Genomic DNA, 15,790 nt, shown 5'->3' on the forward strand with positions numbered 1-15,790 from the left:
TCAGGCTGTGATCACATGTTATTTCCTGTCAAAGGAAATTTCCATTTCTCTTTTGAGACTCTCTGCTTAGCATTATGGTCTCCTTCTTTTAGGGGAATCTCTGAATCTACAATCCTTTTTAAACTGGTTGGTATTTCATTTGGTTTATTCTTCTCTCCAGCTTTGATTTCCTAAATTGGGACTTTGTGCTGGGGCCAGGTTCTGCCCACTGCTGCACTTTTGGGGAAAGTGGTTGGCCTTGCTTGACCTTGCCCTAGGTCCCCTGAGCTGACCTCCATTTCCTCAGGATTAGGTCCCTTCTGCATTAGGATCTTTGAGGTTCAGAGGCCTGGATCTTTAGGGCTCTCTGTGACATCTGGGGACAGGGTTCTAGGGACCTCAGATCTCCTAGGACCCCAGTCCTAGGTATCCTTGATTGAGGGCTGCTTTGGTGGTCACTTCTCAGGGCTTCCACAGACTCTACCTTGGGGCTTTCTCCAGGGAGATCACCACACCAGCTTTCTCTGGTCCATCTGTGCTCACATTTGCCTGACTGTCCTGATTTTGCTGGTGGCTTCCTTTCCGAATGTCCTGGGACTGACTTCAGGATGACTTTTAGCATTGTACTGAGTACGGTTTCTCACCGGCTTCTTGGAGCATTATTTGCTCTGGAATGAATGTTAGGTTTTTGTTGGAGTAATCATGTAAGAGCGTGGCAATCAGCTTCTGTTTAGGCTCGCCCGCCCCACTGGAAGTCACCATCTCCCTTCTGCAAAGTACCCGGAAGCACTTTGTCCAGACCTCTCCTTTCTATATTAGTTCTCACGTTCAAAGTCCAGGCTCCATACACATCCAGGTGATCCTAGGAGAGTCCTAACTAGGAATTTTTACCTAGGACAATTACCATAACTTTGTGCTTGGGATCAACAGCATGAAGCTAAGTCTTCAGCTGAGCATGGCTGGTGGATATGACTCTCTGGGGACTAGACAGAGGTGCAGAGGAGGGGAGAGCAAATAGGGGCATGGGATGAACTTATCCCAGCTCATTTTGTAGGAGCTTCCTATTTTGAACAATTATTCCCCCTGGCTAAAAACTAAGCTCTGCAGTTTCTAGCACTTAAGAGGAGAACAAGTGGTGTCAGCACCCTCAAAATTCAGCTCTCTGGGACAACACCTTGATGGCCCCAGCCTAGTTGTGCCTCTGCTTTCCCATTTGTTTCTGTATCTTGTCTGTGGGTGAAATAGAATGGACTATGGATTCTAGGATGATTCTACTGATGAATAATAATAATGGCTAACGCTTATATAGATAGCACATACTATATTCCAGGCACTGTGTTAAGTGCTTTACAAATATTGTCCCATTAGACCCTCATGACAATCCTGGGAGGAACTGTTATTATCTTATTAAAATAACAAATAGAAACTAAAACATATAACAATAAAATAGAATATACAATAAATAATCAAAGCTGTAAAATATTATTATTTTAAAGTTGAGGCAAATGGGGCTTCAGTGACTTGCCCAAGGTGACACAGTCTAAGAAGTACCTGAGACTAACACTTCTTGGCTTGCTTTAACTAAAGAAGGCAGTTATCAGAGGCTACTCTTGAAAAAAAGAGGTGTATACAAGCCCTCACACATTTTTCACTCTTTCGTAGTGTGGTTCTTTATTAGGTTTTTGAGAGCAGCTTTTGGGTTCTCTCTGTCTTTTTATCCTCAGTGCCTAATACATATTTGTTGAATGACCTGCAACCTGATGGGGAAGTAAGTCTGTGGAAGAGAACATCAGAAGGAGTTGTGGAAGAACTATGCTTTTTTTCCCCTTAAAAATAATTTTTTGGGAAAGGGGAATGGGAAAGCAGACTTGTCATTTCAATGGTATGGGGAATTTCCAGGAAGGAAACTACCTTCACCAGTGAAGGCTAGCCCCTATTCAGATGGGGTGGAGAGACGGTATTTCAAAGCCCACTCGTCCTGTTGAGACACACTTTCCATCCTCCCTTTTATCATTCCCACCCACCCATACCTCTTTTTCCCTTTTCCTCCTATTTCTCTATTAGGTAAAATAGATTTCTACCCAGTCGTGTGTGTGTGTGTGTGTGTGTGTGTGTGTGTGTGTGTGTGTGTGTATTTTTCCCTTTCTGAACTAATTCTGATGGGAGACTCACTGATATGTCTCCCTATTTTGGCTTGTCACTTAATGTTAGGAATGAAGCCTTTATCTTGGCTTGTATTTGAAGTTATAAACAGGTGGATTTTATTGTCAGACATTTCCTCATAATGCTTCCAACATGGCTTTTTCTAATTTTTCTTACTGGATGTGCACACGTACAGATGTAGATAAGAGCATCCCACAAGTCATAGTGCATCATTTTCCCCCAAAATTCACTATATTTTTAAAACATTCTTTTCTTTTAAAATTGAGTTCCAAACTCTCCCTCCCTTTCCCCCTCCTTAATTATACATGTGAAATCATGTAAAACATATTTCTATGTTATCCATGTTTCAAAAAAAAGCAAGAGAAATACAGTGCAAAAATTATACTTTAATATGCATTGAGAGTTCATTAGTTCTCTTTCTAGAAGTGGATAGCATTTTTTTCATCATGAGTCCTTCGGAATTGTCTTGGATTATTGTATTGATCAGAGTAGTCAATCGAGTCTTTCACAATTGATCAACATTGTTGTTACTATGCACAATGACCTCCTAGTTCTTCTCACTTCACTTTGCATCAGTTCATAAAGATCTTGCCATGTTTTTCTGAAATCATCTTCTTGTCATTTCTTGTAGCACAATAGCACTCCATCACAATCATATGCCACAACTTGTTCAGCCATTCCCCAATTGATGAGCATCCCCTTGATTTCCACTTCTTTGCCACCACAAAAAGAGCTGCTATAAATATATATTTTCTTTTTACATAAGGTCTTTTTCCTTTTATCTCTTTGGGGTACAGACCTAGTAGTGATATTGCTAGGTCAAAGGGTATGCATAGTTTTATAGCCCTTTGGACATATTTCCAAATTGTTCTTCAGAATGGTTGGATTAGTTCTCAAATCCATCAGTAGTTTATTAATGTATCTATTTTCCCTCACCCTTTCCAGCGTTTGTTTTTTTCTGATAGGTAAAAGGTGGTATCTCAGAATTGTTTTGATTTGCATTTCTCTAATAGTGATTTAGAGCATTTTTTATATGACTATAGATAGCTTTGATTTCTTCATCTGAAAACTGCCTGTTCATATTCTCTGATCATTTATCAGTTGGGGAATGACTCTTATTTTTATAAATTTGACTCAGTTCTCTATATATTTGAGAAATGAGGCCATTTTCAGGAAAGCTTGCTGTAAAATTTTTGCTATTACTTCACTGCCTGTGGTACCTTTAGCAAACTGTAGTTTCTCTGATTATTTAATTAGGTGTATTTTTGCTTTTGCTTTGTCTGAAATCATGATTGCCACTCCTACCTTTTTTACTTCAGCTGAAACACAATACATTTTGCTCCAGCCCTTTATTTGAACTCTGTGTATTTCTCTCTTTCAAGTGTGTCTTTTGTACACGGTATATTGTTAGGTTCTGATGTCTAATCCAGTTTGCTATCCACTTCCATTTTATGAGGCAGCTTATCCCATTCATATTCACAGCTATGATTACTATATATTCCCCTTCATTCTATTTTCTTCTATTTATTCTTCTGTCTTTTTATCCTGTCCCTCTTCAAAAGTTTTTTTTGCTTCTGACTACTGCCTCCCTTAATCCATCCTCCCTTTTATCATTCCCATCCACCCATATCTCTTTTTTCCTTTTCCTCCTGTTTCTCTATTAGGTAAAATAGATTTCTACCCAATCATGTGTGTGTGTGTGTGTGTGTGTGTGTATTTTTCCCTTTCTGAACTAATTCTGATGAGAGACTCAAGCATTGTCTGCCACCCCTCCACTATAAAAACCCTTCCTTGTGTGCCCTTTTATGTAAGAAAGTTTTTCCCATTCTACCTCTTCCTTTTTTCCCCCAGTGCTTTCCTCTTTCACCCTTTCATTTCTTTTGGAGCTCATCCCAACATAACCAACTCACACCCGTGTCCTCTGTCTACATGGACTCCTTCTAACTATGCTAATCATGATAAGGTTCTTAGACATGCATGTGTCATCCTCCCATACAGGATTGTAAACAGTTTAACATTATTGAGTCTCTTATGCTGTTCAATGTGAAATTTTCTGTTCAGTTCTGGTCTTTTCATCAGAAATGCCTGAAAGTGTCTATTTTACTTAATTTCCATCCACTCCACCCCAAAACATCAGTTTTGCCAGGCAGGCTATTTTTCTTTGTCTGCTAGAATATCATAGTGTAAGCCCTCTGCTCCTTTAACATGGAAGCCACTAAATCTTGTGTGATCCTGACTATGGTTCCATGATACTTGAATCATTTCTTCCTGGCTTTTTACATTTTCCCTTTGACCTGGGAGCTCTGGAATTTGGCTATAATATTGCTGGGAGTTTTCATTTTGGGATCTCCTTCAGGAGGTGATTGGTGGGTTCTTTCAATTTATTTTTACCCTCTGAATCTGAGATGTCAGGAAAGTTTTCCTTTATAATTTCTTGATATAGGATGTCTTTGATCACAACTTTCAGTTAGTGCAGTAATTCTTGAATTATCTGTCCTTAATCTTTTCTCCCAGATCAGTTGTTTTTCCATTATCTCACATCTTCTATTTTTTCATTAACTTTGTTTTATTGTTTCTTGATGTCTCATGGCGTCATTAGCTTTTACTTGCCCAATTCTAATTTTTAAGGAATTATATTCTTTAGTGACTACCTATATCTCTTTTATAATATCTATACCTTTCCCGCTAAATTCTGCTTTTTAAAGTATTTTCTTTGGTGCTTTTATTGTGCCTTTTTTACCAAGTTATTAATTTTCTTTTCATAACTTTCTTGCATCACTGTCATTTCTTTTTCCCTGTTTTCCCTCTTCCACTCTCATTTCTTTCTTTAGCTTGTCCAGTAATTCTTGTTGGTTTTGTGTCTAATTAGCACTTTTCTTTGAGATTTTGGTTGTAGCTATTTTCACATTGCTTTCTTTTGAGTTTGTGTCTTGGTCTTCCCTGCCATGGTAGCAGTTTTTTATGCTCAAGTTCTTTTTAATTAGCTTGCTCATTCTCCTCAGCCTATTTCTTGATCTTCAACTTTATATTAAAGTTGGACACTGCTCACTTAGGGGTGAGCACTGTCCCAAACTTCAGGCTTTTGTGTGCTGCTGTTTTCAGAGCTAGTTTTGGTTTTTTGGTGTTTTGGGTGATTCCAAGGTTGAATGATCTGGGGAGAGGGGTGGTCACCGCTCTCCTAGTCTCACCCAGGAAGGGACCTTGTTCCCCTATAGCTACAAGCCCTAGTGTTCCCCTCTTGGCCCTGGAGCTATTACCAGGGCCCCTCCTCTCCTGCAGCCACAAGTGCTAGCGCTCCTCTCTAAAACTGTGACCAGGGCCCCTGTTTTCTTGTGATTCACCACAAGCACTGCTCTCTGCCTTCGAACTGCAACCTAGTACTTCATATGGGCAAGAGTTGCCAATCAGTGCCAGCTACCACCAATACCAGCAAAGGGTCCTCTGTAATCTTTTCCTGGCTAGTTGTCCAATTCCCTTACTATCTCTGAGGTGAGAGCTCCAAAGCTGCTGCTGCTGCTGCTGGACCACTCAAAGCCCCACTTGTACTTCTGAGTGTGTCCTGGGACAGGCCCCCACTCTGATGTCCCAGAGCCCTCCTGCAGGGAGTTGTCTTAGGCTGGAAAAGTATCTCACCCTGATTTTTTATTGGCTCTGCTGCTCCAAAATTTGATTTGAGGAGTTATTTTAACATTGTTTACAGGGTGGGGGTAGAAAATTAGGAGAGCTCAGCTAGGCTGCTGCCTGTCACAATGCACTTTTAAACTAAACATTTTTAGCTTAAAATTGCACTGAGACTTTTGGGACACTGCAATGTGTGTGCGATGCAGGTGGGCTCCTGCGTTTCCTTTTGGAACCTTACCTAGGTTCTCTCATGCTCGTTTTTGTCTTCTTGAATAAGTATCAAATGGCTTTGATGATTTATGCCTTATATGAGATAAGTTAATGCTCTGTCCCTTCATTCCTACTTTTCCTTTTTTACTGCATTCTAGATCTTCAAGTGCTAAAATTAATTTTTTATCTTTCCTAGTCCATAAACTAAGCCATCGATGGTTTGACTGGTATAGAATCAAAATGATAAATTGGCTTGGGTAGTATCATTAGTATGCTGCAGGGGGACAAGTACCTGATTGGGAACCTGTGGTTCTGGGTGTAAATTGTGGCTCTGCCACTCACTTCCTGCGTAGATTTGGGTCAGTCCATGGATCTTTTTTCATGGACTCATTAGCCTCTAAAATATCTTTTAGCTACCTATGCAATGATTACATGAATACAGCCCGACCGTGTGATATGAACACTTCTCCATCTTTCAGTTTTTTTTCCTGTTGCTTCTGGAGAATAACACTACATTAGTACCTCCTTCCCCTAAACCTCAACAAAAGATATGGAGCAGAGGAGGCAGAACCCAGACATTTCTTCTTCCTTCTGCACAAAATATATATATGTATGTATGTATGTATGTATGTATGTATGTATGTATGTATGTATGTATGTATATAGGCTAGCACAAAGAGAACCAGACTCAACGCCAGAATTCCTGGGGTGGATTTTTCAGTCTACCCTCTCAGATAATGCTTCCATAATTCTGTGTGCATTTATTAAACACCTATTGTGTGCAAGGCATTATTGAGAAGAAAACGCTTTGCAAACTACAATGTCATCAAACACCAAGCATTTATTAAGCACCTTTTCGTGGCAGATCTTTCACCCCTTTCCAACATTCATTCTCAAAGAGTGAGGATGCTATGCTCCTCACAGTCAATCTTTTATAGAAATCACATACAAATCAACCCAGTATTTATCCTGTGGAGGAAAGAGGATGGGTGAACTCTGTAATGACCCCAAGCCCCCTTCACTCCCAGGGAAAAGATAGGAATAAAATGCCCTGTGGCCCCTGTGTGGGGTTGGACGTAAGCAGCATTAAGAAAGAAGTCCCATTTTCCCGGCCTTTTTGAAACACTCAAGGCATCATCTGCATCTCCCAACTTTAGGGTGGAGTGAGAATGAAGACAATGGGAGTGGAAGGTCAAACGTTACTCTCACATGGGACTTGGGGAGGCCTTCTCACACGGAGAGCCTTGCCCACCAAATCCCAGTTTGGCAACAAGTGAGCAGCAGACCAACAGCAGAAGCTTCTCCAGCAGTAGGCTGCCCACAGGCCACAGTAATAGGAAACCCCAGCCAACCTATCCCCTTAGAGACGGATCAGTGGGGGTTGTGGCTGGCAGCAGATATGGGCAGCTGGAATCCAAGCCTAGGCCTGTCCCCTGGCAGGGACAGATGCCTTTGCAAGCCAGAGGCCAGGTGAACCCCAAGGGCAGAGGCTGAGGCCACGGGTAGTTGTACTGTGGGGAAATAGCTTCACTGAAGCTGGGCCCAATTCAATCTTCCTTCCAAAGTGTACTCCCCACTCTCTGGCCAGCCAGGGCCCTTAGCTGCTCACACATTAAGGGGCAGATGGTCCATTTTTTCTCTTCAGGTCAAGGCCATACTTTCCTTTGAAATATGGGGATAGCAATTTTAGCACCTGCTTTCAAAGGGGTTTGGTGGATGCGGGCTCTGTTTATTGGCACATCCACACTTGCCTCCTATTCCTCACTTTAGTGGTTCCCAGGGATTAATGGGGACATTTCTAAGAGTTAATAGACTCTAGGTGTAACATCCTCCATGGTAGAAGAAAATAGGATGCAGGAGCCTGTCTCTCTGGCTTGGGGTTCCTAAGTTAATGGCAAGAACAAATTACTTCTCCACCCATTCCATTCTCTTAAAGGAGCCTCCTCCTCCAAGGTCTAAAAATAGCCACAAGATAGGAGAGGGAGGCAGCACTCGTGGCAGTCTTTGGCTAGTCCTTATAATGAGACTGATACCTCTTTACTGGCAGTAGTGAGAGGAATTCTGGGAAGCCCTGGGCTTATTGGCCAACTGGCCTGTCACCGTGCAAGTCTCAGTTTCTTCACCTGTAAAATGGAGATAAATAACACGTGCATGCCTGCACAAGGTGGTTGTGAGGGAGGAACCTTGTAAACCATAAAACACTAAAGAAATGGGTAGAATAATACAGGAACTACTGATCTCAACTGGTCAGCTTCCAGACTCACACAATGTGGCTCCCACTCTCCCTGAGTGACAGGAGACTTCAGTTCTCCACCTAATGATTCTGCTCTGAACAGATCAGATCTGTCCACCATCATCTCCTCTCCTGTCTGCCCCCCTGGAGGGTTCTTCTGTGTCCCCCAACCCCCCAGCCCTACCCCAAGGTCTCTCTCCAGGGCAGGGAGGATTCATACTCCCACCTCACCCTTCTCAGTCTCTTTGGGGATCAGCTCCTCCTGGGCCTTCTTCATCTCCAGCCCCTTCACCCACGTGTAGGCTGAAGAGCCGCTCAGCACCATCATGTTGCTTGTCCACCAGAGGAAACTTTTGGTCTCCTCAAAGTAGAGTACAGCCAGGACTGTCTGGGCACAGGCTTTGGCTGTGCCCGACACATTGTGGGTCAGGGGGCTGGTAAACTTGATCTGTAGGCCTGTCACATAGCCAATGGCAAAGCCAAAGACCCCGCCCAGGGTCATCATGCCCCAAAAGTGGACGCTGTCCAGCTTGTTGAAGGTGACCACGGTCTGCAGCTCCCCAAAGAGCAGCAGCAGGGGCAGGAAGAGGATGCAGGCATTGACGTTGTTATAGAAGGTCAGTCGCCAAATGCTGCCGTCCACTGCCGGCAGCACTTTCTTGGTATAGATGGCATTGAGGGAGACACAGAGGCTGGCCAGCACCCCAAACAGGGTGCCTACCCATGACAAGGTACCTTCTTCTCCCTCCTGATCCACACCGAGCCAGAAGCCACCTGCAGCCGAAACAAAAAGAGGGAAGATGAGGAAGTGGGAATACATGTTACACCATGGCGCAGAGGAGGTCACAGGAACATCGTCCCCTGCAGGAGTAGAGAAAGAAGAGTCTGGAAGACCAGAGTTCAAATCCCTCTGTAGCTGCATACCAGCTATGTGACCCTGCCTCAGTTTCCTAATCAATAAAATGGGGATAATAAGAACGCCTACCTCCTGGGGTTGGTGAGAGGATCAAAGGAGAAAATCTACGTAACATGCTTTGCAAACCACAAAATGACGTAGATACGTGCTTGTCATTATTTTAGAAAGAACCCTCCAGAAGACCCAGGTTCCAGGTTCTGCAACTCAACAAGCTGATGACCTTAACTTCTCTGGGTCTCAGTTTCCTCATCTGTGAAGTGAAAAGTGTTGGAATAGATCATTGTCAAGATGACTTTCCACGCTAAATTCTACATTCTATAACAGGCCAACCACTCCCCTCATTTTACAGGTGGGGAAACAAAAGGGTGACACGCCCGAGGTCACCTAAGCATTTATGCCAGGCACCGGAGACACAAAAATAAATGTGAAAAAATCCCTGCCACTTCTTGGGGAAGCCAACACGGACATGACCATCACCCTGCAGCCACAGCATGTTTTCTCATTTAGAATGATTTTGATGATTTTTTTCACTGAGAGTAACAATAACAGGCACAGCTGGCATTTACACAGAGCTTCAAGGATTGCAAAGTGCTTTACAAACATCTCATTTTATCCTCCCACGACCTTGGAAGGCAGGTGCCATTGTTATCCCCATTTTACAGATGGGTAAATGGAGGCAGATGGAGGCAGGAAGGGACTGAAACCAGATCCGGACCCAGGTCTCCCTGACTCTAGGTCTAGTGCTCCTCCAAGCTAATAATACCAAGGGCCATAATTATAGCAGCCTCCATTGGGGGCAGCTGGTAGGCTCAGTGGGAAGAGCACCAGCCCTGGAGTCAGGAGAACCCGAGTTAAAATCAGGCCTCAGACACTAGTTGTGTGACCCCAGGCAAGTCCCTTAACTCCGACTGCCTCTAAAAAAGTAAAGTGGCTTACAAAGCTGAGTCAGTGAGGGGAGCGGGAGAAGGACAGGAAGAAGCCCCAAGCACCAATCTCCATCCCTATTTCCTTCCCTAGGAAGCTCTCACAAAGTCAGTCCCTTCTTCATGTCTCAGTGCCAGATCCAGCTTCCCTAATACCCAGACAACATGTCTTCAGACAGGAATTCCTAGACTTAGGAATTATAGTGATAAGATCACAGACCAGAGGGTTGGAAAGTATCTCAGAAGCCACCCTCATTTTATAGATGAAAACTGAGGCCCAGGGAGATAAAGTGAAGTAAGAATTCAGGTGCAGGATTTGCACCTGGGTCCTTTGACTCAAGTGCCCAGGCTCCTTCCATTGGATGACCATTAGGGGTTGAGTTTGCCAAAAGCCCCTGTAAGCAGTCAATGAAGCTGACCCTCACTAGCTCCCATCCTACTCCTGTTACCAAATTTTAGCTTTGTCTGGTCCAACCTGCCCTGACCAGGAGCCCCTGCTCTCTCAGCCAGGCTTTGCCTTTAGACCGCCATCGATGGAGAACCCACTGTCCAGAGGGATAACCCTCTCCTCTGGCACTCAATTTGGGAAGGTTTTCCCTAGAATATGGGTGGGGAACCTGTGGCCTCAAGGCCACATGTGGCCTTCTAGGTCCTTGGGTGCAGCCTTTTGACTGAGTCCAAGTTTTACAGAACAGATCCTTTTATTAAGGGGTTTTGTTCTGTGAAGTTTGGATTCAGCCAAAGGGCTGCACTTAAGGACCTGGAGGGTCACATGTAGCCTTGAGGCCTAGATCCAGCCAAAATCTACTTCTCCACCACCTTTCTAGTCTTGGGTCAAGCTGAAAGAGTCTAACTCTCTTTTCTATGGCATCTCTTCAAATACTTGGAAGTCCTTCAGGAAAGGGGGTCTGTGGATAGATTTCAGGGATCCATGAACTCAGGGAAAAAATTACACATTTATTTTCATTAACTGAGATGGAGGCTTTCCTTCCATTAGGAACACAGACAACAAATGTGATTCCGAGGAGGGAGAACAGGGGGATTACTTAGTTCCTCCCAAGCCTACATTGATTCTTCAAGGCTTAGCTTAAATCCCACCTATCAGATTTGGGAGGGGCCTTAGAACATAGGATGTGAAAGCTGGGAGGACCCTTAGAACAGTGAATGTCAGAGCTCAAAACGTTTCTAGGATATAGCTTTGGGAGGGACTTTAGAAGGTAGTAAGTTGGAGTTGGGAGGGCCCTTGGAACAGAGAATGTCAGAGGTGGGAGGGACCTTAGAATGTGGAATGTCAGAGCTGGGAGGGACGTTTAGCAGCATAGAGTATCAAGGGCTCCACCAGATACCATCTGGTGTCCATATCACACATACAAAAAAAGACTAACAACCCTGGCTCTAGGATCAAACAGATACATAAAGCCCTCTGTTCGACATTTAAACCTCTTCACAATCTGGCCCTTTCCTATTTTTCCAGGCTTCTCACATGTTACGGGTTTTCTTAAATGCGGCCATCCCAGCCTCCTCTCCTTGACATTTCATGCACCTTCCATGACCCATCTCCATGACTTTGCAAGGCTGTCTCTGGGATGCCGTTCCCTTTACCTTCACCTCTGGTAACGCCTGGTTTCTTTGAAGACTCAGCTCCAGTGCAGTTTTCTACATAAAGTCTGCCTCTGGCTGCTGGCACCTTTCCTCCATAAATGACCTGGTGTTCAGTGAGTGTCCATCATGTATATAATAATACAAATAGCTAACATTTACGGATCATTTTAAGGTCTGTAAAGCACTTTAAATGTTACTGTTTTTGATCTGGTTGTTTCCCCCACTGGCATGTAAGCCTTGTGAAGGCAGGCATTATGGCTCCTTTCACCAGGCCCCTGACCATTGCCAGCCTGCTGTCTTTGGTGCCCAGTGCCTTGTTTGTACACAGGCTGATGAGGTACAGGAGAACTTTGTTCAGGATTGGGTGCCCTCCGAGGCCACCTCCCACTCCTAACATTGTGTGACTGTATGATTCATGCAGCTGAAACCAAAAGGACTCTTGTTTTTAACTGCTAACTCACACCAAAGACCACACTGTGCTTGGAGACATAGAGCATGCTAAGATCACTGAGCTGGGAGGAACCTCAAAACTTAAGTCCAGCACTCTAATTTTACAGGTGAGAATGCTTGCTGCTGCTGCTTGGAAGAAGACTGTGACATCAGGGAAGTGATGCCATGACATGCAAGTGAACTAGATTTAAGTGAGACAGGGCTGTGCATAGCCACCAGCCTCATTTTCTCCTCCAGAGCCATCGGGTCCAGTGGCCAGATATGGATCAGAAGACTGGAGATGACTCAGGATGCAGTGGGAAATCTTGGCCTTTTCAAGCTAAGTTCTTTAAAAGGTCTCAGTTTGACTGAGGCAAAGCCCCATTCAGTGATTAAGGCTTAATAAGAAATGAGGCAGAGAATGGCCTCTTAAACAAAATAGATTTGGGAGGGGAAGACCTTCCGTGTTTCTGGCCAAAACAGAAACAATTGCTATTTACATTCATTCAGAGCCAATGGGGCTCAAACAAAGACCAAATGAGGCTAGGCCTGGGATCTGCTGTGGGCCAAACCAAGGTTAGGCTGAGGAAACTGAGGCCCAGAGAGGTAAGGAATACACTCAAGGCCTCCTAGGCTGGCTCCAGGCCTGCTGTCCTCATAAATGCATTCTCCAAGCAGAAAAAGACTAATTCACATCTCCCAGGTCAATTCTTCATGTTTTTTTGAATGTGTTTTCTCCTAAATCTCCTCTTCTCCAGACTCAACACTTCCACACCACAAGTTTCTTTAACTGATAACTCACATGGCCTAGTCCCTAGGTTTTTCACTGCCACCGATGCTCTCCAGCTCCTTAATGACTTCACTAAAATATGGTGCCCAGAAAAATACTCCAGGGGTGATCTGACTAGGACAGAGTACATGGGGACCATCACCTCTTGGTCCTGGGCACTACTTTTCTCTTAATGTAACTTAAGCTCATCCTTATCTGGAAAGGAGGGGGGGGTCACTCTCAGAGGGCTGGGGGCACTCACCAATGATGATGCCACAAGTGAGCAGGGCATAGAAGGAGGTGGTCTGCTTGAGCAGCAGGTAGGAAAGTAAGACGTTGAAGACGGTGGTGAGCGAGCGGCCCACGTTGTAGAAGGCCACCCCAACGTACTTGAGACAAAGGTTGTTGAAGGTAATCATGCTAATGAACACCACAGACAGGGGCAGGATACTCCGAGAGACCTTCATGTCCATCCGCACAGAGGGGAAGTCCACGGTGCCCGGGCAACAGGTGGCCAGCAGGCTGAGGGCCTTGCAGAGCAGGACGGTGACCAGGCATTGGTAGAAGGTGACAAAGAGTGGAGCATCCAGTCGCAGTGAGGGACTGTCCAGCAGGTATTTGTTCAGGAAGACCATGGAGATGGAGATGACCCAGTAAAGGCTCACTACCAGGGTGATCTGCAGTGCCCTCAGCAGAAACGGCTTCTCATGCCCTGGTTCTCCCTCTGCTGGTGCCTCCAAGGCCCCTGTAAGGGCCATCCTCAGGATCCTGGAGCGCTTCAGAGGGGTCCTGTTCATGGTAGAGGAATTGGGAGGTTGGGGAGAGCTGAGTGTGTTAATTTAGGCAGCCTGGGAAGTCTGCCTCAGGGTCTGAAACTAAGGGTGAGGAGGAAGTGGGGAGAGAAAGGACCCAGTCTAGATTGCAGGGGGAATGATGGGACACAGATGTTACAGGCAAAGATTGTCACAACAATAGAATATTAAAATTGGAGTCTTGGAACTAAGGACACAAGTCCAGGGCTGTCAGACAGACCTGAATGGAGACCACAAAACGCTAGGGCAAGAAAGGATCTTGGAACATCAAATTGAAGTCCTCGCAGAGTCCTTAGGCACTGAAGAACCTTAAGTGCTAATATAGCCCGGAACGTTAGAACCAAAGGGAGTCTCGGAACACAGAAGGTTACATTTGACTTCAGAATGTTAGTGACAGAAAGAATCCAAACAAATAGAACTTTAGGAGTTCCAGGAAACAGAACACCTGCGGCTGCTGCGAATGCAACGTTCGCAGATGTAACAGACAGGACGCCCGAGCGGCAGCAGGGGCAGGCACAGGAAGGCTCGGAGCCCGCACAGCCGCGGGCACGGAAGGAACGTCAGGCGCCGGGCGGGCCCTAAGACATCGTCGCTTCCAGTGCCTTCATTTTACAAGGCGGGGGGGAGCGGAGGCCCAGAGAGAGCCAGGGACTTGCCCAAGGTCACACAGCGGGGGGTGGCTACGTTGGATGGGGGGAAGGAGGGTCCGGAAGAGGTCTGTCTGCTAGGAGGTCCAGGGCTGGGTCGGGTTCGGGAGGGAGAGGCTGCAGGGCAGGGCCGTCCCGCTCAGCGCCCCCCTGGAGCCCCGGCTCGGCCCAGACCGCGGGTCCCGGACTCACTTCCTGCTCGCCCCTCCCCCTCCCGCTCCCGCCTTAAAGGGCCAGCACACTCGAGTTTCTTAAAGAGACCCCGCCGCGTGGCTCCAACCGCCAAATTCAATCGCCCGGTGTGCCCGGGTTAGACTCCCTCTTTCCTGCCCTCTCTCCCCAAGAAGAGATCAGAGCGTGGTCCCGGCTTTCCCTCTCCCCCGAGTTATGAGTTTTTCGGTTTCTTTTTTTGAGGGGGGCGGGGAAGGGATGGGTGCCGAGAGGTCCGGATCGTCTACACCCCGGGCGCTCTGGTGTTCATGCCCTCTTTCCTTCGTTCCCTCTCTTCAGCTGCGCCCCGAGTCTCCCTCCCCTCCCCTCGCAGAGCTGCCCCTCCCGCCCCCATACCCCGGAACCCCCCCTCCGACCCCCCCCAGCCAGGTCCACTGCATCCCTGGGCTCTCACCTGTCAGGTCAGAATGCCAGCCTGCAGCGCCCCGAACAGACATACACCCGCGGTTGCCCCGCCCTGAGGCCGTGCCAAGGCCAGGCCGCTCCCCGCTCCAGGGCAGGGGAAGCCTACCCAGCGGACCGCGAGTCTAAGACAAGCCCCGCTCCCTGACCTCGCTCCGCCCCTCCGGCCCCGCTGTCCAGCCCGGGGGCACGAGGGTAGAAGAGCTGTCCCAGCCCCTCCTTCGCCCCCCGCCCCCCTGCGCTGGTCGGGGCGTGGGTTAAATCTTGGGGGTCAGGTCCCACCGTCTTCCCAGCCCGGCCCGGCCTAGGGCTGCCAGTCCGGGCTGCGGGCGATCCCAGCTAGGACCTGGAGACGTCAGCAGCCGCCGAGCAGCGCTGTCCAGGAAGCTGTAGGGAGCAGGTGTGCGCGCCTCCCACGGAGGGACCCGGGGCTTGGGAAACTGGATAAAAAGAAACGATACAAACTTACGCTTTTGTAGCGCCTTTGTGGTTAAGGAACGTACCACCCTTCTCCGAGGAAACCAAGGCACAGCCAGGGACTTCCAGGGTCATCGCAGGGGAGTGGTAGCATTTGAACCCGGCTCTCTTGACTCAATCTTGGTCCATTCTACCTTTTAAGTTTCCTTTGCTGCTTTTCTTAGTCTACTAACTCTCATGCTTGAGAAGCAGGCCTTAGTACCTGTCCTGAAATTTGGGTCAGCAGCCCTTTTATTTGAGAATGTCCTCAATGGAACAGAATTTTTTAAAATTAATTTGTTTTCAGTTTTTTACAATCACTTCCATAAGAATTAAATTTTCTTCCCCTCCCCCCTTTCTCCCTTCCCCCTCTCTCCCCTACACAGCATGCAATCTT

At 46.4% G+C, this 15,790-nt stretch overlaps 1 protein-coding gene across 2 annotated transcripts; it reads right to left on the minus strand.

Moving 5' to 3' along the window:
* Nucleotides 1-6,794: 6,794 nt before the first annotated feature.
* On the minus strand, nucleotides 6,795-15,345 carry SLC35C1 (solute carrier family 35 member C1). Of its 2 annotated transcripts, XM_072617729.1 has the most exons (3): nucleotides 14,930-15,345; nucleotides 13,108-13,634; nucleotides 6,795-8,980 (listed from the first exon to the last, which is right to left on the minus strand). In XM_072617729.1, the coding sequence occupies exons 2-3, from the start codon at nucleotides 13,601-13,603 to the stop codon at nucleotides 8,421-8,423; spliced, it is 1,056 nt and encodes a 351-aa protein (XP_072473830.1). In that variant the 5' UTR covers nucleotides 13,604-13,634; nucleotides 14,930-15,345; the 3' UTR covers nucleotides 6,795-8,420. The 2 variants fall into 2 exon arrangements, with proteins under 2 accessions (XP_072473830.1, XP_072473829.1); XM_072617728.1 differs by lacking the exon at nucleotides 14,930-15,345 and having other exon boundaries at nucleotides 13,108-14,403.
* Nucleotides 15,346-15,790: the final 445 nt, after the last annotated feature.

Source organism: Notamacropus eugenii, chromosome 6 (assembly GCF_028372415.1).
Source record: "Notamacropus eugenii isolate mMacEug1 chromosome 6, mMacEug1.pri_v2, whole genome shotgun sequence".
NCBI lineage: Eukaryota > Metazoa > Chordata > Mammalia > Diprotodontia > Macropodidae > Notamacropus > Notamacropus eugenii.

Coding starts and splice junctions, on each gene's coding strand:
- SLC35C1 (XM_072617728.1), bottom strand. CDS start 13,642: ATGAACAGGACCCCTCTGAAGCGCTCCAGGATCCTGAGGATGGCCCTT. Junction 8,981..13,107: donor CACTTGTGGCATCATCATTG/GTGAGTGCCCCC, acceptor TTTCGGCTGCAG/GTGGCTTCTGGCTCGGTGTG.